The sequence below is a fragment of the Nicotiana sylvestris genome, chromosome 4, assembly GCF_000393655.2.
Source record: "Nicotiana sylvestris chromosome 4, ASM39365v2, whole genome shotgun sequence".
In the NCBI taxonomy this organism is placed as follows: domain Eukaryota; kingdom Viridiplantae; phylum Streptophyta; class Magnoliopsida; order Solanales; family Solanaceae; genus Nicotiana; species Nicotiana sylvestris.
The window spans coordinates 17,190,976-17,218,654 of NC_091060.1; the positions used below are offsets into that span (position 1 = coordinate 17,190,976).

The window sequence follows — 27,679 nt, forward strand, 5'->3', positions numbered from 1 at the left end:
ATGAAGGGCCCAGGAATATGCCAAAGAAACGGCAATGTAGCATAACAGGCCCAAGAGGCCCATCTCGATGTACTGCCTGTTGCATGCCCATGCTAACCCCAAACTGATGACAAGGAAAATATGGCGTCAACCAAAAATATCCAAGACTATCATGATTTAACAGCTTGCTGCAGTTAAACAAAACAATAAATTGAATTTGAAATTCTTAATCAAAGGTACCAGAACCTTATACTAACAGGATACTATCGGAATGCACAACTAGAACAAACTAACTTATGTAAGTTCAACAATCAATCACAAACTGGTTTTAAGAGAACAATTCCGCAGGTGAAACGACATACTATTACACTATTGATTATGGTATAATTGACAATCTATTACAGTGATCCCATGGCACACATTGTCCAATTAATCATACATACACAGCATCAAATGTGCAAGTGATAGCTTAGATAACATCTAAAACTACATATCTACTACAGAAGATTAAAGTAGTAGGAGGAACAGGGGAAGCTAAGTTCAAATGCAACCTGCGTTCAATTAGTATTCCACCCGATTCACATGTTCAACAATCACTCATTATTCATGGGCTAAGGAAGTACCTGGGAAGCAAAAGAAATAAGAGATTGAGAGATCGGCAGCAAGCAATAGTGGTCAGCCCAGAACCAACAACACCAATGAAACAGTAAATCTTCCACAGTCAACCAAAAAGCTTTTTCAATGGAACAGTAAAGGAAGTCCAAAATCAACTTTAAACCAAAAGCTCAAGCCATTTTTTTTAACCAGAAATGCAGCTAGAATGAATTTTTAACTATTCTGCAGAAATTTAATGGGTTTTTTAACAATGAAATGCAGGCACTTCAACACCTAAAAGTATTCTGCCCTTTTAGCTTTTCTCAAGGAGTATTTTTCTTTGAAATCTGACTTGAATAGCAAGTCTTGATGCCTTTATAGGCAAGACATTAGGTCAGCCTAAAAGAATTCAACTTTTGCAATTAGATCCTTTTTACATTTGCAATATAGCTTAGATATCCCTAGGCAACTATCAGATTTTCGGTTAAGTCCTAATGACAGCTTCTGGGAAGCTTCCTATTTCAGTTATAGAGAGATTCTTTACCTAGATTTCTCAATTTACCCTTTTAAACCCTGTTAATTACCTTGCTAACCAAACAAACTTGGGCGCAAAACAACCGGGCATCTTGAATTGGGTCAGAAATGACTCAAAAGCTCAAGGCTGGTTCCAAATCAGTCCCAATGAACATTCAGAAACTCAAATTCTGACCAAAAAGCCCCAACAACACGAGTAAACAATTTGACTCTGCGCTGACTATTACCTTGACAATTATGAATTAAAAGTAACAAGATCATTAATAACAAGGTTGACACAGCAAAATCAACCCTAAGCGGGTTTGGAATAATTAAACAAAGATACTTGTCACACCTCCTTTTTACACACACGAAGGTAGTATAAGAGAGTTTTTCCAATTTAAGTGACATTAATCGAAATGGGATTAATTATTCATTTTTTGTTCAGAGTCGCCACTTGGGATGGTTTGTTTTTTGGTGTCCCAAGTCACCGGTTTATTTTTAAATCCCAAATCGAGGAAGATTTCGACTTTCCTTTTGAAGTCTGCGAACCAGAAATTCTGAGTAAGGAATTCTGTTAACCCGGGGGAAGGTGTTAGGCACCCCTGGATTCCGTGGTTCTAGCACGGTCGCTTAAACTATCATAATTGGCCTATTATCTGATCTTAAAACATGTTTTATCCTATGGTATAATTTTAAATTATTAACTACTTTTAATTAATTTTAGAAAGATTCAACGTTATCTAAAACACGCCACATGAAATGCACCCGCGGTCCACGACACATTTTATTTAATGTTGTTGAGATTTGGATTTGGGTCACATGAAATGCACACCCGAGTTTAAAGAAATTAATTTAAATAGCGCGCCTAAAGCAACTACGCACTTGAATTATTTTCCTAATCTTTGAGATTATTGTGAAGGCTATAAGATTGTGGATGTTTATTTTTGTGTTAAGGGCTTGATAATGTTCCTATTATTGTAAAGTATAATTATTTAAAGACATGAAAAATAAACTAGCTACAAGTAGGACCAACTTAACTTAAAATGATTCATTCTCATTATCGTCCAAAGAAGAAGGAAAGCAAATTCTCTACTTACTTTACTGAAACATTTCATCTACAGTTAATCCCAAACCCATTAATACTAAAGAAATTGATGACAAGACACATATGAACTTAACTTTACCATATCAATTTTCCAATTCCAACTAGAATAGTTCATAAAGTAAAATAATAAAATATTAATGAAACAAAAACATGACCCATTAAGATCTAGCTATTTTCAACGTAGAAGACTTACTACCGTTTAATAACTATACAAATTAGCATTCTCATAGAACAACATATAAAAGAAAAGATAATGAAATAGCCAATATCCGTAAAGAGGAAGAACGCACAAGTTAATTTCCTCAAGCTTAATATTAAACATAATGCAAATCACAAGCAGCTTTCAAACAAACAGAACCTATAAAAATGAGATTCAAGCATTACATCATCCAATCAAACTAGTTACATGAATGAAATTAAAGTCATACCTCAACAGCCAAGTAAATATCCCAAAATAATCAGATAAAGGCTGAACATGTGAATCAATAGGACAGGGACAACAGAGCAGTAGCGAACAGCAATTCCATCGGTCTCCTTTCTTTTTTTTCGCTAGCTTTAGCTTTTGAATTCCCAAATCTGGGATTTTTGAATTTCGAAAATCATGGTCTTTTTGTGGAAATGGCGTGAGTGAGGGGTGAGGAGGAAGAAGGCTAGAGTTTCTTCAAAAGAAGGGGTTCTGTGGTGTTTTTTTTTTTTTTTTGAGAAATGAAAAATGAAGAAGTCATGATTACTTTTGTTGTTCTTTTTGCAGAATGGGGTTATGGGGAGCTCCTTAGAGCTGATGGAAAACGGCGGATTCCTTTTGGTATTAGGTGTTAGATACTATTATATAGGGGTAGGGATTAGGTTAGGGTATGGACCTAGAAAATATGGGCTTGGTAATTATAGATTAGGTCCAAAAATTAGGCCTAAAGATGGGTTGCTCAAGCCCAAGTTTTATTCTTTCCTTGCGAACGAGATTAAAATACGATCTCATTTATTAATTAGTCCTACTTAAGTAAAACAAATGTTAAATTAGACTGGCCGTTAAAATAAACTATTTTTTTTTTGTATTTTCAAGATTAAAAATGACTACAAAATATTAATGGAACAATTTTTATATTTTTGATTTTTCTTGTAATAAAATAAAGTAAAAGAGTAAAAATGAGTTAAAATAGCTATATTAGGCCTAAATTAAATATTTACGTGCTAAAATATAAAACATCTTGGGGAGGATCAAAAATCGCATGTCTACAGCTGCCCCTCTTTGACTGGAAACGCAAAGAGTTTTCAGACAAAGAACGACTAGACAGGTTTTTTGACCCGATCCTTATTTACAGGGACCAAAAATTAAGAGAAATGAGAATTTGACCGAGCCCTGGTCTCTGAGCTGCCTACATATCCTTGGCTATAAAGGAATCAGGCCACATGTAGTTCAGAAGTGAGTGAGATGATGGAGTATGCCGAGGTGGAGAGCCAGTCGAGGTGTCGTTCCATCGAGGTTCCGGTCTGCGGTCCCGTTATTATATCAAAATCAAAAATGAAAAAGACTAACTACGCCTATCAGCTACGAGTTACAAGATTCCAATCTATGAGTCTTCTGAAATTTGATCTTGAGTCTTGGTTGGTTCTGGATTGTGACAAACTTCTGTTGATCATCTCGGACTGCTGACTCACATTCTTGACGCGAGCTTCTTTTGTTGCTGACCTAAATTGCATTCTGAATTGAATTCCCTTTTTTCCAGGTGGGCGCCTGATTGCTGAACTTGAACTGACTTCCTTTGAAACTTGAACTGTTTTCTCTTGAAACTCGAACTGTTTTCCCTTGAAACTTGAACTGTCTTCCTTCGAAACTGCTTTTTCTTGAAACTTGAACTATCTTCCCTTGTTCTCTAGGTGAGCTCCTGATTGCTGAACTTGACCTGTCTTCCTTCGAAACTGGAACCGTTTTCCCTTGTTCTCCAGGTGGGCGCCTGATTGCTGAAACTTTCTGTGTTCCCTTGTTTTCCATGTGGGTGCCTGCAATCAAAACCAACAAAACAAATAAAATTTTCTGCCCCAGTTTGCACTAGGAAGATTTGTGAGTTGTTAGCAGTATTGTAAACCACTTATACTATTGATGCGATGATGAGTAAACTAAAGACTATACTAGGATGTACGTCTCCTAAAAGTGATTGAGCTTGCAGAAAACTATAAACTAAGCTTGACTAAAGTAAAGACTGACCCTAATTTCCAGGGGGACCCCTGATTTCAAGAAAACTAAACATTGATAACTTAAGAAAAATAAAAATTGACCCCTCTCTTTTTGCAAATTCAGACTTCTTTTTTTCAAAATATCCTAGGAGAAAATTCGTCAGACTAGGTTTTCTATCTTAGGAGAAAGATTCATCCGACTAAGACGTTTACCCTAGGAGAAAGTTCGTCAGACTAGGTCTCTTTTCTTATCTTAGGAGAAAGATTCATCCGACTAAGACGTTTACCCTAGGAGAAAGTTCGTCAGACTAGGTCTCTTTTCTTATCTTAGGAGAAAGATTCATCAGACTAAGACGTTAATCCTAGGAGAAAATTCATCAGACTAGGTCTCTTTTCTTATCTTAGGAGAAAGATTCATCAGACTAAGATTTTGATCCTAGGAGAAAGTTCATCAGATTAGGTCTTCTATCTTAGGAGAAAAATTCATCAAACTAAGATTTTTATCCTAGGAGAAAAGTCATCAGACTAGGTCTTCTAATTTGTTATCTTAGGAGAAAGATTCGTCAGACTAAGATTTATATCCTAGGACAAAATTCATCAGACTAGGTTTTCTATTTTAGGAGAAAAATTCATCAGACTAAGATTTATATTGGGAGGAAAATTCATCAGACTAGGAATTTTTATCCTAGGAGGAAAAATGTGAAGATCAATGTCAAGATTTTATGCACAATAGCAAGACAAATAAAGGCAAAGATTTGAGAAACTTCCCTTTGTCGGCTCTTCTCGTCTTTTCTTTTTCTTCTCTTTTTTTGTTGTTTTTTTCATTTTCTTCTTTTTGAATCACTTTCCTTGCACCGCTTTGTTCCTGTTTCATACAAAGAAAAATTTGTCAGTTTGAAAATGGTGGTCGGTTTGTGGCCTTGAGTCTTGGGCAGTTGGCTTCTGCTCAATCAGCTTGAGTCGGTCTCAAAAGACTTTTGTTCTGCACTAACTCTGATTGTTTCACACCAGTACCATTTGTATTTGCATCTCAAACAACCTTATCCCAATTGAAGATCTTTGCTTAGGTGACATTTTCCGATATCTTGAATGACTTCCTACTTTTGAGCAATTTGTCTGTCGGAGAGAATCATCAGTTATCTTTGTTTGCGCCAAGTAGGCTGACAAGAGTCTTTAGGGGGAGCCTTTGCATGAATCCTCAAGGCATGTTGACAGTAATAACTGAGTGTGCTGGCCAAATTCACTTTGTGCAACTGAAAAGCTGGTAGCGGTTTTGAGATCTTTTCTTGCTTGTTTTGACAAGGACTGACTCAGAGTGAAGGACACAATGGTGCAAAAAAAATAAGTATTAACAAGAAATGCCCCTGTCGGAAAGACGGAAGGAAGAATGTTTTTTTCTTTTTTTTCAATAACTAGCCTTAATGATCATGACATGCATTTTGGACTTAACAGCCGATCTATCAAACTGACCAAATCTTCACTTTTACCATTCTTATGATCTTTGAAGTCAGGCCTATCCATGCCAATCCTTTGCATCAGCTTCACGACTTACTTTCGACTAATGGTGCCCCGAGAAATTTTCACCAACAAGCCTCTCTCATTTATTCATCTCTACTTACCGTCGTCTTACTGTGCCCGTGAAGGTTTTCACTAATAAGACTCTCATTTTTCTTTTTCTTTCCCTTTTTTTTGCGAGCAACTCGACGATGTTCTACGTTGTATGACAACTATCGCTCATTGCATGCGTCTCTTGGCATTCTTGAAGGCATATTGGGAGGTCTTTATTTGGAAGGTTTTTGAATAGGGTTGGAAAGAAAGGTCGGCATAAAGGCTCAAAATAAACTCAAAATGAGGGGTTGCAGACTTACAACTCTTGAAATTGACTCTTCAAAAATGAAATTAAATCTTTGCCCCAGTTTCAGATGCTGGGGGTTTTTGGATTTTTTTATTTTTTCTATTTTTTTTCTTTTTCTTCTAAATTCTTATTTGGTTGGACTGAATCGTGAGGCTGCCTACGTATCCTTATTTTAAAGGAATCAGGTCTAACGTAGTTCAAACATCTGACCTAAACTATTTTTCATCTTTCTTTCTGTTTCTCTTTTCCTTTTTTCTTTTTTTTTCTTTTTTTTTGTTTGCCCCAGCTTCTATTTTTGAGGGCATGGACCTTTGATAATTCTTTTTTTTTCTGAACTTTCTAAGAATTGCCCCAGTTTGTACTCTTGGGACATGGATTTTTTTTTTTACAATAAACTTGATTCCAAAAGAGGGTAGTCAAAGAAAAATAACACATGCTTAAAAGGGGTGGCAAAGGATATGAAGTATTTGGGTAGCAGAAAAAGGGCCTCCCAACCTCAAGAACATCAAACATGGTATCTTTTCGCGATCACAGCATTGACGAACATGTTTGTCTTCTTGGTGTGTCGTGGTCACAAGACAGTTCTCATCCCTTAGTGCCAAACTTTCCAACAAACATCAATTGATTAAACATCCTCAAGCCCGATCTTCACAATGCTTTGAAGGTGAATTTTACTCGACCTTAGTTCCAAAGTATTCCAACTCTTTATTCATCCTCAAAAGTATTTTTTTAGTTATCCAATTCTAGATTAAATCAGTTCCTAAGATCTGGCCAAAATTTCCCCATGCATGTCATGTCATTAGAACTAGCAAGAAAAGAACTAGGAACAGAATGACACAAAAGGACAAATTGTATTTTATTGAGTAAAGGATGAAAGGGTTTTACAACTAAACAAGCAACCTAAAATACAAGTTACAACCCTAAAATAACCCGAATAATGAAAATAGCAACAGAACAGACAGACAAGACTCACACAAATAGAATGGAGGGATAGAAGGATTTGACTCAATAAAACAAATAAAATCTAGATCACAACCCTGAAATAACCCAGATAATAGAAAAACATCAAAACAAGCTACCAAGATTCCTTCCTAGTGAGGAGGGAATGACTTTTCAATTACTAGGCTTGATATTTAGCCACAAATTTGCTCATCAGAATCAGCAGAGCCTTCCAATTTCAAAATCATTAATTTCAGTTAGCAAATTCCCAAGAGGATTCTCATACTCCCTGTCACCACGCGTCATCCCCACAAAGTGTACATCATCATGTGCGGGTAAAGGATTCTGTGCGATATTCTGGGTGTCACAGTCTTGGATCACAATTAGGTTTTCTTGGATCATCCTTTCTATTTCTCTTTTCAAATCCCGACAGATTTCAACATTGTGCCCCTGGGCATTGGAATGGTATTCACACCTTTTAGAAGGGTCAAAGATTTTTGCACGTGGGTCCATATGATTTGGAGGAATAGGTGCAATCATGTCATAATGCTTTAATTTCTCAAACAAGCTTGCATAGGACTCTCCTATTGGTGTAAAATTATCTTTCGATTTTTGTTCCTCTCTATACCTCTGGCTTGGATGTGGGTTATAGGGTACCTGAAAATTTTGTGGAAGCTGGTGGAGATTTTGTGATGCTCGTGCTCGCCTTCTGGGGTGTTTTGGTGGCTGGACAACATACTGATGCGGAGCGACAGAGTATTGTGGGTTTTGAGGTGGATAATACTGCTCAGGGGAGTCATGGAAAACTTGAGGAGGTTGCTCATACCTTCGATATGTTCTCCTGGGACCTCTTATCAACCCTGATGTCATCATAATTTCTTCAACCTTCTCATTTGTGTCGCTAAAATTATCAGACTCAACCCGGACAGCCTGAGTTGCGGCTATAAAAACTGCTTGACTTATAATTTTGCCTGTCTTAAGACTATTCTCTACCATTTCTCCCATTTTGATTGCTTCCGAGAAGGATTTGCCTACTACGGACATCATGTTTTGAAAATAATCTGGCTCTTAAGCGTGAAGGAAGACAGTGATTAGCTCGTGGTCGTCCATGGGTGGCTTAACTCTAGCTGCTTGCTCTCTCCATTTAATGGCATATTCCTTGAAACTTTCAGATGGTTTCGTCTTCAAGTTTGAAAGGGAATTGCGGTCTGGGGCAATGTCAATGTTGTATTGGAACTGTTTGACAAAGGCCTATGCCATGTCATCCCAGACATACCAGCGAAACGTGTCTTGATCCATAAACCATTCGGGGGCTACTCCCGTAAGGCTTTCCCTAAAATAAGCCATCAACAATTCTTCATTTCTTCCCGCATCTCTCAGTTGATTGCAATACATTTTCAGGTGGGCTATGGGATCTCCATGTCCATCATACGTTTCAAATTTGGGAGTCTTGAAACCAGGCGGCAAGTGGACATCGGGGAACATACATAGATCTTTGAAGGCAACACTCTTTTGACCTGCCAACCCTTGCATGTTTTTCAACCGTTGTTCTAAGCTTTTCACTCTTTGGGTCATTTCTTCCTGTACCATCTTTCGGGCAAGCTTCTCAATATTTGCAGGAAGATCAAACGAGTACGAGTGGTACTCAGGAGAGTGGTACTGCTCTTGCTGTGTAGCAAATTCTGACTCATGACAAAGCTGCCCTTGGCCATTGGCCCATGCTTGACACATTTTGGTCATTTGTTGTTTCAGTATTCTATTTTCCTCAAACACAGTAGACTCTTGTCGAACCCTCTAACCCTGAGTCTCTTGAGCACTTGTAACAGCTTCGATGTCAGCTATCATTTTTCCTTGGATCTTGTGTTGTCCGCTTACCACAAACCGACCACCTCAACTTTCTTCATAATTCAAAACAAAACATGTTAGAATGGACTCAGTCAGTCCTTATTATTATAAACATTTTTTCTTTTTTTTCATTTCTTTTTAATGGTGATCGAACCTGATGTGGGTTGCCTATGTATCATGTGGAAACATGAATCAGATCTTGCGTAGTTCGGGAAGATCATGAATAAAGTAAATAAACTAAATTTTTTTTTTGAATTTTCTATTTTATTTTTCGAAAGAAAGACTTATAGAGAAGAAAGGGAACATTTTTCGATTTTGATTTTACTTCAGCATTTTTGCAAAGAAAGACTTCTAAAGAAGAAAGATTTTTTTTTTCGAATTTTTCCTGGAATTTTGAAAGAAAAACTTCTAAAGAAGAAAGAAAATATTTTTGGAATTTTATTTTGAATTTATGAAAGAAATGCTTCTAAAAAAATATTTTTGAATTTTGAATTTTCTTTTCAATTTTGAAAGAAGAATGAAAATATTTTTGGATTTTTGGAAGAAATTAAAAGAAAATATTTTTGTATATTTTTTTAAAAACAATTAGGGTCTAAAAGAAAGGCTTTCTAAAGAAGCAAGTAATGGAAACTATTTTTGGATTTTTTAAAAATTGGGTTCCCAAAAAAAAGACTTTTCTAGAGAGGAAGTAAAGGAAAATATTTTTGGATTTTTTGAAAATTATGGGCCGGAACCGATGAGGTTTGCCTACGTATCTCACATCCTGTGAGAATCAGGCCCGCGTAGTTCGCCCAGTTTTGACGGAACAGGAAAACATGACACTTGAAAATTTTGGCTCGTTTTGAAATGACTTTTTTTTCCAGATTTTCAGAATTTTCTAAATACCTACCTCTCACTTTTTGTTTCTTTTTTCTTATTTCTCCTCTTTTTTTTATTTTCTTTTTTTCATTTTCTTTCCCTATTCTAGAAGCCAGTCAACATGCAAGCCGAAACAAACAGATACGCAAGTAGCACGTAAGATGCATCAAGATGGTCTTTTGATTTTTGGGTACACATGTCCTAGACGGACTCAACCCCTATGTTGAGTCTCCAAAGTCAAAATGTACATGATGCAAACAAGCGTTCCTACTAGGGATCCGGCATGAGGCTATGTTATACTAGGTTTAAAAACCTGGGTTTATTTGTTCTAGACTTGGCTTACCCGAGCGGACAACTTGAGCCGAGGTGGGGCAACGTACCGGGAAAAAAGAAGCTTCACCGGCTTTGCAACTTGTCCGAACCTCGTTCTAAAATTTGGGATATGACTCTAACAGAAGAGAAGTCACACGAAGTGCACACTCCTCCATGATTTAGAAGACTTAGAGAGAGGAAGGGTTTCGTAGCAATTTATATACAGTTCATAGAATATCAAAGCGGTAAAAGCAACACTTAGTCCATTAGGTCCAAACATGTAACAAAATCAGATAATGAATAAAGCCAACTATAACAATTCATCTAAGCTCGAATTCTTGAACCCTGAACTAGAGATTCTGGGTTCGATCCCCAGCAGAGTCGCAAGAGCTGTCACACCTCCTTTTTACACACCCGAAGGTAGTATAAGGGAGTTTTTTCAATTTAAGTGACATTATTCGAAATGGGATTAATTATTCATTTTTTGTTCAGAGTCGCCACTTGGGATAGTTTGTTTTTTGGTGTCCCAAATCACCGGTTTATTTTTAAATCCCAAATCGAGGAAGATTTCGACTTTCCTTTTGAAGTCTGCGAACTAGAAATTCTGAGTAAGGAATTTTGTTAACCCGGGGAAGGTGTTAGGCACCCCCGGATTTCGTGGTTCTAGCACGGTCGCTTAAACTATCATAATTGGCATATTATCTGATCTTAAAACATGTTTTAGCCTATGGTATAATTTTAAATTATGAACTACTTTTAATTAATTTTAAAAAGATTCAACGTTATCTAAAACACGTCTTTGAACTACGCCACATGAAATGGACCCGCGGTCCACGACACATTTTAGTTAACGTTGTTGAGATTTGGATTTGGGTCACATGAAATGCACACCCGAGTTTAAGGAAATTAATTTAAATAGCGCGCCTAAAGCAACTACGCACTTGAATTATTTTCCTAATCTTTGAGATTATTGTGAAGGCTATAAGATTGTGGATATTTATTTTTGTGTTAAGGGCTTGATAATGTTCCTATTATTTTAAAGTATAATTATTTAAAGACATGAAAAATAAACTAGCTACAAGTAGGACCAACTTAACTTAAAATGATTCATTCTCATTATTGTCCAATGAAGAAGGAAAGCAACTTCTCTACTTACTTTACTGAAACATTTCATCTACAGTTAATCCCAAACCCATTAATACTAAATAAATCGCTAACAAGACATATATGAACTTAACTCTACCATATCAATTTTCCAATTCCAACTAGAACGACTCATAAAGTAAAATAATAAAATATTAATAAAACAAAAACATAACCCATTAAGATCTAGCTATTTTCAACGTAGAAGACTTACTACCATTTAATAACTACACAAATTAGCATTCTCATAGAACAACATATAAAAGAAAAGATAATGAAATAGCCAATATCCGTAAAGAGGAAGAACGCACAAGTTAATTTCCTCAAGCTTAATATTAAACATAATGCAAATCACAAGTAGCTTTCACACAAACAGAACCTATAAAAATGAGATTTAAGCATTACATCATCCAATCAAACGAGTTACATGAATGAAATCAAAGTCATACCTCAACGGCCAAGTAAATATCCCAAAATAACCAGATAAAGGCTGAACAGGTGAATCAATGGGACAGGGACAACAGAGCAGTAGCGAACAGCAATTCCATCGGTCTCCTTTCTTTTTTTTCGATAGCTTTAGCTTTTGAATTCCCAAATCTGGGATTTTTGAATTTCGAAAATCATGGTCTTTTTGTGGAAATGGCGTGAGTGAGGGGTGAGGAGGAAGAAGGCTAGAGTTTCTTCAAAGGGAGGGGTTCTGTGGTGTTTTTTTTTTTTTTTTGAGAAATGAAAAATGAAGAAGCCATGATTACTTTTGTTGTTCTTTTTCAGAATGGGGTTATGGGGAGCTCCTTAGAGCTGATGGAAAACGGCGGATTCCTTTTGGTATTAGGTGATAGATACTATTATATAGGGATAGGGATTAGGTTAGGGGTATAGGCCTAGGAAATTGGGCTTGGTAATTATAGATTAGGTCCAAAAATTAGGCCTAAAGATGAGTTGCTCGAGCCCAAGTTTATTCTTTCCTCGCGAACGAGATTAAAATACGATCTCATTTATTAATTAGTCCTACTTAAGTAAAACAAATGTTAAAATTAGACTGACCGTTAAACTAAACTATTTTTTTTTGTATTTTCAAGATTAAAAATGATTACAAAACATTAATGGAACAATTTTTGTAATTTTGATTTTTCTTGTAATAAAATAAAGTAAAAGAGTAAAAATGAGTTGAAATAGCTATATTAGGCCTAAATTAAATATTTACGTGCTAAAATATAAAAAATCTTGGAGATGATCAAAAATCACATGTCTACAATACTAACAAAGTCGTGCTTAATGGATCAAAAGTAGTTAAAGAAATCAATTTGGGAAAACAAAAGTTAACGGAGAGCACAAGAACACAACCAACTCTCAAACAGCACAATTAACAGAGTTTTAATTGAATCGACCAAAAAAGGAGGAGAGGTGGACCAAGAAATGAAGGACGGACTCACCAACTGAAACTCGAACCTGGGGTTTGGGACTCCTAAATGACGTCAAGTACTTTTTTTTTATCATGGAACAACTCTGCATGTACGGGTTTGGGTTTGGCTTTAAAAGCTCGGGTTTCAGATTCAACATTCGACGAGTTCCAAACAGATTCGAGGGGAGCTGGTCACAAACTTGGGAAGAGGAGGTCGAGGAGGCACTAGGGTGTTGATTTGGTGGGGAAAGGTGGGGGCGCCGCCAGGTTAAGGTGGTGGAATTAGGGGCGGCGGGTAGGGTTTCTGTGAGAGAGATGAGAGAGGTAAACAGAGAGGAGGGGCCTGTTCGAACTGAACTGTCTCTATAGGTTTTAGGACAATTTTAAACGAAAATGATGAAATGCTTTGGGTCGTTGGATACAACGAGACGAACGACCATGATTTGTTGAGGTTTAATGAACTCGAAACGACGTAGTTTCACGCTTGTACTACATCGTTTCTTGAGTTTTAGGGACAGAAGGGTTGTGGGTCGGGTATGGGCATGGTTTGGATGTGTTCTTTGTTTAGGCCTAGGGAATTTTAAATAAAAATGGCCCAAACAGACTTCCTATTGAAATTCTTTTCTTTTTTTTTCAATTTCAAATCCTTTTTCTTTTCAAATTAAAATAAAACCTAAATTAATTTTTAAAACCAAATTAACCTACCCAATTAGATTAATCACTCATCATAGTATTTACAATAATTAATTAAATCCTAAATTTAGAGAAAACTATAAAATTCAAAATTAAAGAGTTAAAATGCAAAATGAACTATTTTTGTGATTTTCATATCTTATAAAACAAACTAATTTACTAATTAATCTAAAAAAAATGTAAAATTAAATCCTAAATGCAGATGCAGCATATTTTTGTATTATTCATTAATTAAACAAAAATAAAAATGCACAGACCAATGCAAATCATTATCAGAAAATGCCACAAAATCCACAAAAATTGCAAATAATGAAAAGAAATTATTTTGTTTTGAATTTATGGGAGTAATTCATATAGGGCAAAAATCACGTGCTCACAAATACTCTTTTGCTTTTTCACCTTACTACAATATCTCTCACGCTCTATTTTTCTTCACAGACTATTTTCTTATAGTCTATGGAATACCTTGCTCTCTCTCTCACTCAGATATATTGTTTGAGATTTTGGTGTATATACAACTGATGAAATGCTTCCCTATTTATGGGGGGAAAATTGGCTTGCTGATATAAGCAGTGACTCAAGCAAGCACCAAAAATTTCAATGTTTAAAGTGTGAAAGATATTTGGCCGGTTGGCCATATCTGCAAACTTTGGCAATTTACCAAAGGAAGAAGACATCTTCCTTAAAACATGGGGCTGGATCCCACAGGATTTAAAAGTGGCGGGGGCACCACTATCGAATAAAAATTTGAGCAAATGTTGGAGTGGGAATCAAACCCAGACAGCACACGAAAGGTCAAGTTATGCCGCCCCAAATCGACCAATGCAGCTGCCAAGTTTTGAGTTTTAGAGTACCAATTAAAATATATACCTATTATTTAAGATATATACATATATGTACATACATTTTTTCCTAAATTACCGGGGGCGGTGACCCTCCTATCCTAAAGGTAGGTCCGTCTCTGGCTGTTCCAATGGTGGAAGCAATGGCAGCTTTGGTGCTTGTTGACCAGTTGATGGCTCAATATGCACAATGTATACTATTTCTAGTCAATCCTGCCTTGAGAGTTATATTGTTCGACAAAGATAGGTGTATAGTTTTTACATCATTGTATGTACATCACCAAAATGATGCAGTTGTATTTAGGTAAAGCTATCAGGGGAGATATCACTTTCAGCAGATAATGAGAAATAAAATGTACCAATTGGCAATAGCAAAGTAGCAGTGTTAGAAAATTCACTAGAATGAAAAAAGGGGTATGCATTTGATTGGAGTGGAAGTAAAATGAATGCCAATGAAAAAACATAAATCTGTCTTGTACAAAAGAAGGAAAGATGAAATTACGCTCATGCGAAAATGAATAAGCAAGCAAAAAACTAGCTAGTTATCAACTATACAAGAAAATTTTTATATCTGTCAATAAATAACCTTCTATTTTTGAAGGTGCTCAGTCTTCCACTTAGAAAATCTGTGTTCTCTTTACTTCATTTGGTTGCTACACATGCATTCACTCTTAATAGGGGACCGTTTGGCTCTTTTCCTTTTCCAACAATGATTCTCTTAAATCTTCCTTAGTCAGGTGCCAATATATTGTTGATCACTGCCTGAGATTCATTTGTTCCGCGAAGTCCTTAGTTTTGGCGCGTCACTCTTTTTTGTCTTCAAAAGCTGGTACGACCTGATGCTTCTTGGGCGATTTGGGAGTCTCTTTACTTTTGGATGACTCTAATTTGTGTGCTGAAGTTGTGAAATCTTGATGTTCTTTGGATGTGCTCAGAGACTCTCCACTTTTTTCAGGTGATTTCGAGACCTTATTTTCTGTTAGAGGTCCCGGGCTCCTATTTTTAACTGCATTCTCACAGTGTTCATTAGTTGATGAATCCATTTGAACTGTCGGTTCCACGACATTCTCTGGATTGACAATTGACTCTATTTTGTTGTGTGAAGCTGTGGAATCATTCTGACTCTTTGATAAGTCAGAAGACCGCTCTTCATTATGAGACAAGTCCATAGAACAATTTTTCTTGGTAGATAGATCAGTGATGTCTTCTTTTTCGTCGTTCAACTCAGCACCCTCGGCATTGACCTCTGTATCTTCTTCAACTTCTAAGGGTCCGAGCTTTGTGTCAATACTCTTGATCGCGACAGTTAATGATCTTGCATCACGAGCAGTTGCCAGCCGTCCAGGTGACGATGCCTGTTTTTGAAGAAAAGAAGATACAGTCAAACCTCTCTATAACAGCCTCGTTTGTTCTAGAATTGTTTGGTTGTTATAGCGAAGTGTTGTTATAGAGAACATATATTATAACATAGCACAGAAATTGTTTCCAAAAGAAACTTGGCTTTTATAGTGAATGGTTGTTATATAGTGATATTGTTATAGAGAGGTCTGACAACCACGTTAAGAGCTATACATTTCCTACGCGTCGTTGAAGATTTAAGTTCCAAAGATAAGCAGCAGTAAAATAACTGACCTCCAACAATTGTTCAGTCCTTTTCTTCAAAGCCTCAAAAGATGCATCCTTGTGAATAAGTTTTAAGATGCAGATTAAGTGCGACTGCAGATTCTCGAGACGATGTTGGTCCGTTGTGCATTGAGGAATAGTAGATACACATCCTACTGGATAGAAAGGGCAGTTAACAAGTTTCATTGGACATACAGTTATACAATGCCTGTCCATTTCGCGCCTCATGAGCGTTTCCGGGCATTTCTGCTCACATTGAAGTGTTTTAAAAGGACAAGTCGAGTCGTGCAGTTCCAACTGAGCTGCACTAAATCGCGCATTACATCCCTCATTTTCACAGTTCAATTCCCTGAAACTGCACATGGCGATATGTTCTGAAACCTCTTCTTCAGATTTAAACTTCATATTGCAGTGGTAATTGCCCTTAAAGTCAATATTCCTTATCAATGTTTGCGCCACTGCTATCCGCCTTTCCATCAACCAAAAGCCGTTTACTTCCATTTCTTGTACGAAATCGTCTATCCTTTCCTCTCTCCTTTCACTTAGCAACCATGCTGATACTCTGCTGAAAAAATTCCTCTTAGACTGCCCAAAATCATCAATAAAATCTGATATAATATCATGAGGATTATCCGACAGTACTTCAGTAACCGCGTCACCTTCTAAGACAACAGATTCAGCAACAAACATCTCGCTTCTCCGGACAAGATAGTCCACCATTTCTCTTCTAATATTAACAGCAACAGAAGCGGGGCTATTCAATAGACCGCCAGTCGTGTTGTCAATACAGGCTGAGGCTAATCCTGGAAGGAATTCGTCCGCTACCTTCTGAACCATTTCTGCATCACATAGATTACATTGGAAGAGTGGACCGTCCTCTTTCACTTCCTCAATTGTCGCTGATTTGACTTCCTCCTCCAATTTCACGTCTTCAAGTGCTGCTGTTTTGATTTTCCCTTCATCTGTAGGATGATCCGTGTCCAAAGAAGCTCCCGACATGTTCAATGAGACGGTAAACTGCAGTCACAAATGACATTTTATGATTAATATTACAGATACTAAAAAGGGCAGCTCGGTGCACTAAACTCTGCTGCGCAGGGTCCGGGGAAGGGCCGGACCGCAATGGTCTATTGTACGCAATCTTACCCTACATTAATGCAAGAGGTTGTTTCCACGGCTCAAACCCATGACCTCTTGTCCACATGACAGCAAATTTATCAGTTACGCCAAGACTCCCCTTCTAATATTACAGATTCTAAAAATGAACATAAGTAAACCCCATAAACAAAAATAAGACTTCAAAAGCATGACAAGGTGATTTTGGCTGGTAGATAACTAACCACAGATACTGAAAATGAATATAAGGAAAGTGCTAGCTATGGACTGGCTAATCCAACAGAAAAATAACTGAGATAAATACTCAAAGCTGCAATACACAAAATGCTATAACTGAATTGAATGATGAAATATAAGCCATAAAACTAAAATGGCACAAAACCACTAAAACTTCAACAAATAGTTCATAATTTCAAAAGTACCATTTGGTCACTGCTAACAAGTATAAAAATTGAACCCATCAAATTTAACTCCGGCTCTACCTTTGCTTCCAAACCGGTGCTACGGCTATATGAGAGTTTTCTTTGATGGGAACTTCAATGTTTTCTTCCCCTTTTAATCATTTTCCTTAAACTCAAATCAGGCAATTGCATCCAGAGGCGGACATATGCAATACAGAGGGGGTCATCGGCACCCGTAAAGTTCAGCAAAAATTCCATGTATACATGTATGTCTTTAGAAAATAGTGATATATTAGTAGTGAGCACCCCATATTCAAATCAGATTTTGGTTGAATCCAAAAGTGCACCCGTAACTTTCAAATTCTGGGTCCGTCTATGATTGCATCACATCTTTGCTCAGGTATTTATCATGGTGAGAATATTAATTTTACCTCCATTAGATGAAAGAAAAGTGATACTAGTATTGTCAATTGTGGTACACAACAAGGGCGAAGGTAGCCTTTCGGCTACAGGTTCAACTGAACCCATAATTTTCGACACGAAGTATAAATTTAGATGTAAAAACCTACTATAATAATTTCAATAATATTAGATTTGAACCTATAATTCTAACAGTACAGTGACTGCAATTCTGAAAATCTTAAAAGCTGAACCCATTAAATTTAAATCTTGGATCAGCCTCTACTACCAAATATTAATCCACATTGAGCATTTCCAAGTTTAGACATAATAAACCAAAGAATCCAACGCCACACCATCAAAATTTTGTAAATAATCACAAACTAAGCATTAAAAAAATCACGCCATTTAAATCAAGCCATCTATTCTAGCACATAAAGGAAGGAGGTAATGATCTCCTTAAAAGAAAATGTCCACACAGAGTTATCCCGTGTTATTTCTAATATCTCCTGTCTTATTTTTGGCTAATCTCCTATTAAAAAGTCATAAAACTAAAATAACATTTGTAATGGACAATCAGGGGCGAAGCTACATATCTTAAAGTGTGACAATTGCACACTCTTCGTCGAAAAATTATACTGCGTACATTAGGTGAAATATTAGGTTTAGAGGTATATATTCAGAGGCGGACCTATGCTATACAAATAGGGGTCACCGTCACCCGTAAAGTTTGGCAAAAATTCTATGTGTATATATATCTTTAGAAAATAGTGATATATTACTAGTGGGCACCCTATATGCAATCCAAAAGTGCACCCACGACCTTCAAATCTTACGTCCGCCTCTGTTAATATATCATATATTAAACAACCTTTGTCGGAAATTTTTTTTCCGACTTCTTTCAGGTTTGAACAACCTTAAGGAAATTCCTAGTTTCGCCACTGACTACAATATCACGCGATAGGAAGTGACAATCACATAGAGAGAAAGGAACAAAGAGATCACCTCTAGCCTTTCGTTTGTAAGATTGGATCGGACGTGAAAATCTTGGAATCCATTAAATTGGTATCAATTCATACCTATATAAATAGCCATCCAGATTCCAAAAATGAGCTCAAATTACTTTCATGAAAAGCTAAAATGCAAACATAAAGGCATTAAAAATGTGAAGTAATGACAACAAATTTTATTGGAACAAAAAAAAAAGATGATAAAAGAATTCAGGAATAACATTTGAATACCTCCAAATCTTGTGGATCGTGTGCTTTTGTTTTCGCCTGTTGTTTTCATTCAGTTAGCTATAACCGTTAATGTGAAAAGTAGAGAGCCCTCAAGTTTCTTAGAAGGGAAAATGTCCAAATTTACCCCCCAACTTTCGAATATTGTCTACATTTAACACCCGTTATACTATTCGGCCAAATTTAATCCCTATTCGGCCGAATAGTATAACGAAGGTTATATGTAGATAATATTTGAAAGTAGATGGATAAATTTGGACCTTTTTTCCCAAAAAAAAAGAACTTTTCAATATATTATTAATGTCAAATTTCTTTAGTAAGGCTGAATGTAGGTTTGGCGATCTCAATAACAATTGTACAAAATAATATGAGTATATTAAAAATTTATTAAATATGTACAAATAATAAATTTAGAACCGAATCAGAACACATACTCCGCCTATGCCCTCCGTCCACATCATCTGAATATTCAGTCATTGTAATTAAGTAAAAATGAAAATCTCTGATATTATACACTAATAAACCATGGTCGATAATAGTCGTTTTCTAACATGTATTTGGTTTTCCTTCGTTCTCCATATCCATTTTCTCAACTCCACCGTTACCTTTGGAAGAATTAAATTCCTTTTTTTTTTTACCCAATGGTCGTCCTTGTTAATGCACCCTCAATTTGTTATTTTTTTTCAACCTTCCTATTTTGCAGTTAATGCGATACCATTGCAAATACTAAGAGGTTCTATGTTAATCAATTCTTCGAAAATATATTTTATTATTTTTAATGATAATATATATTCCCTCCATTTATTTTTAATTGTTTACTATATTAAAAATACATTTTCGCTTTTACTTGTCCATAATGTCAATTAATTGTCTACTATACTAAAAATATATTTTCGCTTTTACTTGTCCATATTGCCAAATCAAGAGAAAGACAACTTTTTTTTTGTTTTACCCTTAACATTAATTATTTATTTCCAAATTTATTTTCCAGAACTTTTTGAAATGTTATCGTTATTAGGGGTTATATGATAAGATATATACTACAATTATTATTTCATAAGAGACGTGAAAAGTCTAAAGTGGACAAGTAAAAGTAAACCGAACAATCTCGGGCTCTATGTTTGTTGTTACGCCTCTATAAATATGCAAATATCATTCCCAAGCTAGTAATAAAAGAGGCAATAGTAACTTAAATGAGAAATCGAGGAATTTCAAATCTAAATCAATCATTTGATCAAACGAAAAAAGTACTTGGGCCTCAGAGGCAGCGGCTGGGAAAGCGAAGGGAATAGGAAAACCAGGAACGAAGTCACTCGACCAAAAGAAGGTCTTATTTGAGTTCCAGTGAGTGCTTTCTAAGAAGGGCTTGGAAGAAGAAAATGAAATAGGAACAACCACATTGGTCGTAATAGATCGACTTTCATGCTAGTTCTTGCTCCAGCATAAATGTTTCATTTCACGGAAGGACGACGTACTATGATACTTTCAATTTTGTCGAGCCCTGCTTTGGTAGTCGCTTTTTTTCGGTATACCACTCCGCTCGCAGAGCGAATGAACATAAGTCAAACTGAATATGAGGAGGAAAGTGAGATCATTGTCCGATCTTTATCATAAACATACAATAAAGACAGTGCTAACATACTACAACCATTAGTAGGTTAATTAGTACGGTCCTTCTTTTATTTGTTTGTTTGAAAGTAATGAAATAAAGAAAGAGTCCTTGAATTAGTTAATGAATAACGGTACAATGCAATAATAATAAGTATGCCTCAAATTCAAACAAAGTTGAGATCGGCTATATAAATCCTCACTAATCCTATAATAATAACTATGCCTCAGTCCCAAATAAATTGAGATTGGCTACATAAATCCCCACTAATCTGTTTAAGCTCAACTCATGTTATCATCGTACCAAATAAAATAAACCCTAAGAACGCTACAATGCAAACACCATAAATATAATGCCCACTGAAACACCTACAACTTTTTATTCCCAAAAACAAAAGGCAGAGAAGGATTAGTGAACTAATTAATTAAGAGTCATGAAAATGGCACTTAATTAATTAACAAGACCTAGTGCAAAAGCACTTCCTTTGCCAGCCAATGCAGTCCCCGCCGGTGAAGCCTTCGCCACGGCACACTTCAGCGCAGTTATGGTCACCCAGGCAAGGCCCTTTGTACTTATGGCTTTGCGAGATGCACACTCTTCCCTCCACTTGTGGGATTGCCATTTCTGCAACCATATATTTAAATTTTATACACTGACAATATACTGAAATTTTACATTATCAGTTCAGACGTTTAACCAGTTATAGATGGTTGTTACTCTATTTTTCTTGTTATCGTATCAAATTTATTATGAAGAGTTATATGTTATTATAGTCAATTATTTAGCATGCATATTGTGTAAAAAATTTAAAGTTTAAGTTGTATACACCGTTATTGTATATAATTTACATCATCATGTTACATTTTAAGGTGATTTACCTATAAATGTCTTTTGGGGTGACCTGATAGTGTAAAAAATTCTATTTATTGACCATGTATATATCATTTAAACTCAAAATCTATCATTGTTAGTGTCCGGAACTTAAACTGAAAAATAAAGCTATACGTAAATTCTTCTATTAGAAGTGTTAGATATCCAAAGGTGTGATCAAAATTTAGTCTTTAAATCGAGCTAAAAATCGAAAGATTATAAGCATTTTAAAGTAAGATCGATTATAAGCATTGCTCCTCTATCTGTTCCTAAATATCAGTTCATATAAAAAAGAAAGGCGAAAAGAAAAGACTTACGTGAGGCGAACAAAATGAGAAGGCAAAACAAAAGACCAGAAATTTTCCTCTCCATATTTTGTTATCCTTTTTTCACCGACTCTGTAAATAAACTCACACTGATTTCTTCGAATTATTCGGATGTGACTCTTAAGACAAATGAAGATCACTATAAGTAGAAAAATTGAAGCACCAGTGGCATAATGTTACTGTCCTCGTGTAGTAAAAACAAAAAACAAAATTTACTCTTTAGATTATTTAATGCCATCTCGTTTAAGCAAATAGACAAAAAGAGAGCACTTTTACGCAACCTCGAAAAGATAGAAGTGCATGGTGCTATCATATTGTGCACACAATTTGAAATTTTATTTGTCTATCCTCGGTAAAAAATATTTACACAATTTAATCAATTATAAGTTAATTATAAATAAATCTTTATAATAAACATTAAATGTTAATTTAATAAAAATGGGTGACTGATGTGCTATCACAAATGAAACTGAATTACTAGTGTAAAAAATATTAATCATGTAAGTGTATATATGTAACTTAAATCTTTTCACAAAACAATGCTTTCAATTGTGTTCTTTCTCGTGCCACACTTAAACGAGGTGAAGAAACATCATAATTCTTTTTAATACTCTTTTCCATTTTATTTGATTATCAAATCTTGAGAAAACATCACACATTTAATAATTTATATTTCTTATGTTATTTCTAGAGTCTTACATTTGGTTTTCACCTAATCCTCCCTCGCACAGTTATAAGTAAAAGAATATAAGTTTGAAGTGTGATTACGTTTTATGACTGATATTATGCCAACAATAAGATACCAGTAGACAAAAAATGCAGCTGTTACAAACCGCTATATTGTCGCATTAATTTGAAAAATTAGTTCAAAATATTTTATGTTTTCTCCAAGAAATGTTTTTATTAGGTTTCTTGGATTTTGAACAAACTCCATCTTAGCGACTTAAGAAAGGATAGGCCTAAATAATCTTCGTTATAGTTTTTGGCAAAAATCATCCTTAAAGTATGACACAAAGTGAGAGTACATTCTTGTTTTATCCCACTAAACAAAAATTATCCCCATATTATTTAAAGTGTTGCAACAATCATTCCTTCGTTAAATTTTATCACAAAACTAACCGCATCCACCAAAAGGGCATGCCCATCATATGAAATTTTCCAAGATTGCCCCTTTTGCCCAATTGTTTTTTCCAAGCATGTGATGGCCATCTTTTTCCAACTTTTGCACTTGTCACGATCCGGATTTTCCATTATCGGGTGTCGTGATGGCGCCTACTATCGGAGCTAGGCAAGCCAAATATTTAAAACACTTTTCCTGCTTTCTTTCAAACAATATAATAACGAGACAAAATCTAAGCGGAAGACTTTAAATCTAAAGCAACTGAAAACCAAAGTGCGGAAGTTTAATACACATCACTACCCAAGGTCTGGTGTCACTAGCTCACGGACTACTACAGAATACTACAATCAATGTCTGAAGGGAAAATACATCATGTTTGTCTGATACAAGATAAACAAACAAAGAAAAACATGGAAAGGGACTTCGGCCTGCGAACGCCAGCTAGGCTACCTCGAGAGTCCCTGGACTGAAGATAACTCCCAGAAGTCCTACTGCTGCGGTCCGTAAGCTGCTCCCTGATCTATGCACCAAAAATGCACAAAGTGTAGCATCAGCACAACCGACCCCATGTGTTGGTAAGTGTCTGGCCTAACCCCGGCGAAGTAGTGACGAGGCTAGACAGTACCTACCACAATTAACCTGTACAGATATATATATATATATATATACAACACGTGCAAGGAAACAATAACAAGATAATACAAAGTAAAACTGGGAGGGGACATGCTATCGGGGAGTAACAGATAAAAAAATGAAATATCGGAAATAAGCAGAAGAGACTCTGGTGCCACACGATCCCATAATATCATATATAAGTGGACGGCGTGCCACACGATCTCATAATATCATATATAAGTGGACGGCGTGCCACACGATCCCATAATATCATATATAAGTGGACGGCGTGCCACACGATCCCATAATATCATATATATAAGTGGACGGCGTGCCACACGATCCCAATTCATCTTTATCACAGTGCACAATATGTCACCAGCAACAGAGGCCAATAACCAAGTGGACGGCGTGCCACACGATCCCATAATATCATATATAAGTGGACGGCGTGCCACACGATCCCAATTCATCTTTATCACAGTGCACAATATGTCACCGGCAACAGAGGCCAATAACCAAGTGGACGGCGTGCCACACGATCCCATAATAACATATATAATATTTGACTTCATATAGTAGACCCCTTCAGGGAAGAATAACAACTCAATACCTTTAACCCGGCAAGGGTACAGCTAATAACCCAAAATATACCGACAAGGGAGAATATATATATATCAGTCTACACATCCCGGCAAGGGAGTGTTCACAACACATTCTCCTTTTAAATCATTCTTCCTCAACCATTCACATTATATGAAACTTATCAAATAAACAAGGAGCTTGTGTTACATTATTCGAATTAAAAGCAATCAAGACTCACGGTCATGCTAGACTCCGGTGCATAGATAATCGTCACCATGACTATACACCGTACTCCACATTAGCAAGTAGCAAATATCATCCTAATCATATTCCCTCAAGCCAAAGTTAGAACAAACACTTACCTCGAATGCTCCAAACTCAACTCACGCTTCTAGTACAGCTTTACCTCTTGATTCCACCACCAATCCGCTCGAATCTAGTCATAAGTTACTTAATCACATTAATAATTACTAAATGAATCATCCCCAATGCATGAAAATAGATTTTTCAAGGTTTTTCCCAAAAAGGTCAAAAATACCCCCGGACCCACGTGGTCGAAACTCGAGGTTCGGACCAAAACCCGGTTACCCATTCCCCCATGAATCCAAATATATGATTTGTTTTTAAATCAGACCCCAAATTGAGGTCCAACTTCTCAATTTGTAGAAAACCCAGGTTCTACCCAAAACACCCAATTTTCTCCATGAAAATCTTTGATTTGAAGTTGAAATTATGTTAAAAGATATTAATGAATAAAGAAATTAAGTTAGAAATTACTTACCAATCGTTTTGAAGAAGAAAAGTGGTTTGGAAAATAGCCTCTTAGGTTTTGGGATTTTGAAAAGTGAAAAAATGACTAAAAATCCCGAATTTATACATTTTTCTGGGGCTGGCGCGGACCGCACAGAAATGCACCGCGGCCGCGCCGAGGAAGGGGAGAAGTGGGCTTTCTCTGAACCCACCCAGCGCGGACCGCACTGATTTGGTGTGCGGCCGCGCTGGTCGACCCTCTGAACCCCACCACGCGGACTGCACAGAAAAGCACCGCGGCCGAATGGCTGCCAGCGCGGACCGCGCGGAAATGGCCGCGGCCGCGCTGGGCCTGCAACATCTGAACCTGTATATTTTTTTTTTCTAAGTCCAAGACCTCCCGGACCCCATTCAAAACTCACCCGAGCCCTCGGGGCTCCAAACCAAATATGCACACAACCTTAAAAACATCTTACGGACTTACTCGTGCGATCAAATCGCCAAAATAACATCATATACATAGGATCAAGCCTCAAACACATGATTTTCTTTCAACTTTCATAAAAACTCAAATTCCCCATTTTAAGTCCGAAACACGTCATATGACGTCCGTTTTTAGCCAAACTTTACAGATAGTGCTTAAAACATATTTAAGACTCGTACCGGGCGTCGGAACCAAAATACGAGCCCGATACTACAGTTTTCTGATCAATTTTCTTCTTCATTTTCCTTAATTAATTTCAGAAAATAATTTCACACAAAAATTTATTTCTCGGGCTTGGGACCTCGGAATTTAATTCCGGACACACGCCCAAGTCCCATATTTTTCTACGGACCCTCCGGGACCGTCGAATCATAGGTCCGGGTCCGTTTACCCAAAATATTGACCGAATTCAACATTATGCATATTAATACCAAAATTCATCAAATGTTTCACATAATTCACATATTCTAACATAAAAACTTTTCGGCTACTCGCCCGAACTGTGCACGCCAATCGAGGCAACTAAAAGCGAGGTTTTCAAGGCCCCGAAGGGTCATCACATTCTCCACCTCTAAAACAACCGTTCGTCCTCGAACGGACAAAAGAAAGAAGTACCTGAGTCGGGAAATAAATGAGGATAACGGCCTCGCATATCGGACTCGGACTCCCAGGTCGATGCCTCAGGAGGCTGACCTCTCCACTGAACACGCACCGAAGGAAAACTCTTCGACCTCAACTGTCGAACCTGCCAGTCTAGAATAGCCACTGTCTCCTACTCATATGACAGATCCTTGTCCAATTGGACAGTGCTGAAATCTAACACGTGCGATGGATCTCCGCGATACTTCCGGAGCATAGATACATGAAACACGGGATGCACAGCTGACAAGCTAGGTGGCAAGGCAAGTCTATAAGCCACCTCTCCCACACGATCAAGAATCTCAAATGGACCGATGAACCTAGGGCTGAGCTTGCCCTTCTTCCCAAATCTCATCACGCCCTTCATAGGCGATACACGGAGCAATACCCGCTCATCGACCATGAAAGCAACATCTCCGACCTTGCGGTCTGCATAACTCTTCTGTCTGGACTGAGCTGTACGAAGTCTATCCTGAATAATCCTGACCTTGTCCAAGGCCTCCTGAACCAGATCCGTACCCAATAATCGAGCCTCTCCCGGCTCAAACCATCCAACTGGAGACCGACATCGCCTACCATACAACGCCTCATACGGAGCCATCTGAATGCTGGACTGGTAGTTGTTGTTGTAAGTGAACTCTGCTAAAGGCAAAAACTGGTCCCACGAGCCTCCAAAATCAATGACACAGGCTCGGAGCATGTCCTCAAGAATCTGAATAGTCCTCTCGGACTGACCGTCCGTCTGGGGATGAAATGTTGTACTCAACTCAACCTGGGTGCCCAACTCTCGCTGAACCGCTCTCCAGAAATGCGAGGTAAACTGCGTACCCCGATCCGAAATGATAGATAGCGGCACCCCATGAAGGCGAACAATCTCCCTGATATAAATCTCGGCTAACCTTTCGGACGAATAGGTGGCTGCAACAGGAACAAAATGCGCTGACTTGGTCAGCCTATCAACAATGACCCAAACTGCATCAAACTTTTTCCGAGTCATCGGAAGTCCAGTAACGAAATCCATCGTAATCCTCTCCCACTTCCACTCGGGAAGTGCAATCCTCTGAAATAGACCACCGGGTCTTTAATGCTCGTACTTAACCTGCTGATAATTCAAACACCGAACCACGTGCGCAACGATATCTTTCTTCATCTTACGCCACCAATAGTGCTGCCTCAGATCTTGATACATCTTCGCAGCGCCCGGGTGAATAGAATACCGAGAACTGTGGGCCTCCGCTAAGATCAACTCTCGAATCCCATCAACATTGGGCACACAAACTCGCCCCTGCAATCTCAATACACCATCATCATCTAAGGTTACTTTCTTGGCACCTCCACGCTGCACCGTGTCTCTCAAGACACACAAATGGGGATCCTCAAACTGCCGCTCGTGGATACGCTCTAATAGTGAGGAACGAGCAACCGTGCAAGCTAACACTCTGCTAGGCTCAGAAATATCCAACCTCACAAGACGATTGGCCAAGGCCTGAACATCCAAAGCAAGCGATCTCTGGCTGACTGGAATATAAGCAAGACTACCCATGCTGGCGGACTTCCTGCTCAATGCATCGGCCACCACATTGGCCTTCCCCAGGTGGTATAAGATAGTAACATCATAATCCTTTAACAACTCTAACCACCTCCTCTGC

At 37.3% G+C, this 27,679-nt stretch overlaps 1 protein-coding gene and 2 long non-coding RNA genes across 7 annotated transcripts; all 3 read right to left on the reverse strand.

Annotated features, from left to right (window-relative positions):
* Positions 1-259: 259 nt before the first annotated feature.
* On the reverse strand, positions 260-12,125 carry LOC104237037 (uncharacterized). Of its 3 annotated transcripts, none has more exons than XR_011406691.1 (3): positions 11,768-12,125; positions 2,623-5,231; positions 260-602 (listed from the first exon to the last, which is right to left on the reverse strand). It is a non-coding gene; the product is annotated as an uncharacterized lncRNA (long non-coding RNA). The 3 variants fall into 3 exon arrangements; XR_011406690.1 differs by having other exon boundaries at positions 2,623-9,058; XR_713546.2 differs by lacking the exon at positions 11,768-12,125 and having other exon boundaries at positions 2,623-9,410.
* Positions 12,126-14,737: 2,612 nt separating this feature from the next.
* On the reverse strand, positions 14,738-19,084 carry LOC104237036 (uncharacterized). Of its 3 annotated transcripts, XM_009791105.2 has the most exons (4): positions 19,036-19,084; positions 18,800-18,873; positions 15,888-16,895; positions 14,738-15,610 (listed from the first exon to the last, which is right to left on the reverse strand). In XM_009791105.2, the coding sequence occupies exons 3-4, from the start codon at positions 16,875-16,877 to the stop codon at positions 15,059-15,061; spliced, it is 1,542 nt and encodes a 513-aa protein (XP_009789407.1). In that variant the 5' UTR covers positions 16,878-16,895; positions 18,800-18,873; positions 19,036-19,084; the 3' UTR covers positions 14,738-15,058. The 3 variants fall into 3 exon arrangements, with proteins under 3 accessions (XP_009789407.1, XP_070027657.1, XP_009789406.1); XM_070171556.1 differs by lacking the exons at positions 18,800-18,873; positions 19,036-19,084 and adding an exon at positions 18,874-18,969; XM_009791104.2 differs by lacking the exon at positions 19,036-19,084 and having other exon boundaries at positions 18,800-18,969.
* A 1,654-nt stretch (positions 19,085-20,738) lies between these two features.
* Positions 20,739-21,956, reverse strand: LOC104237035 (uncharacterized). The gene is made up of 2 exons (XR_713545.2): positions 21,829-21,956; positions 20,739-21,265 (listed from the first exon to the last, which is right to left on the reverse strand). It is a non-coding gene; the product is annotated as an uncharacterized lncRNA (long non-coding RNA).
* Positions 21,957-27,679: the final 5,723 nt, after the last annotated feature.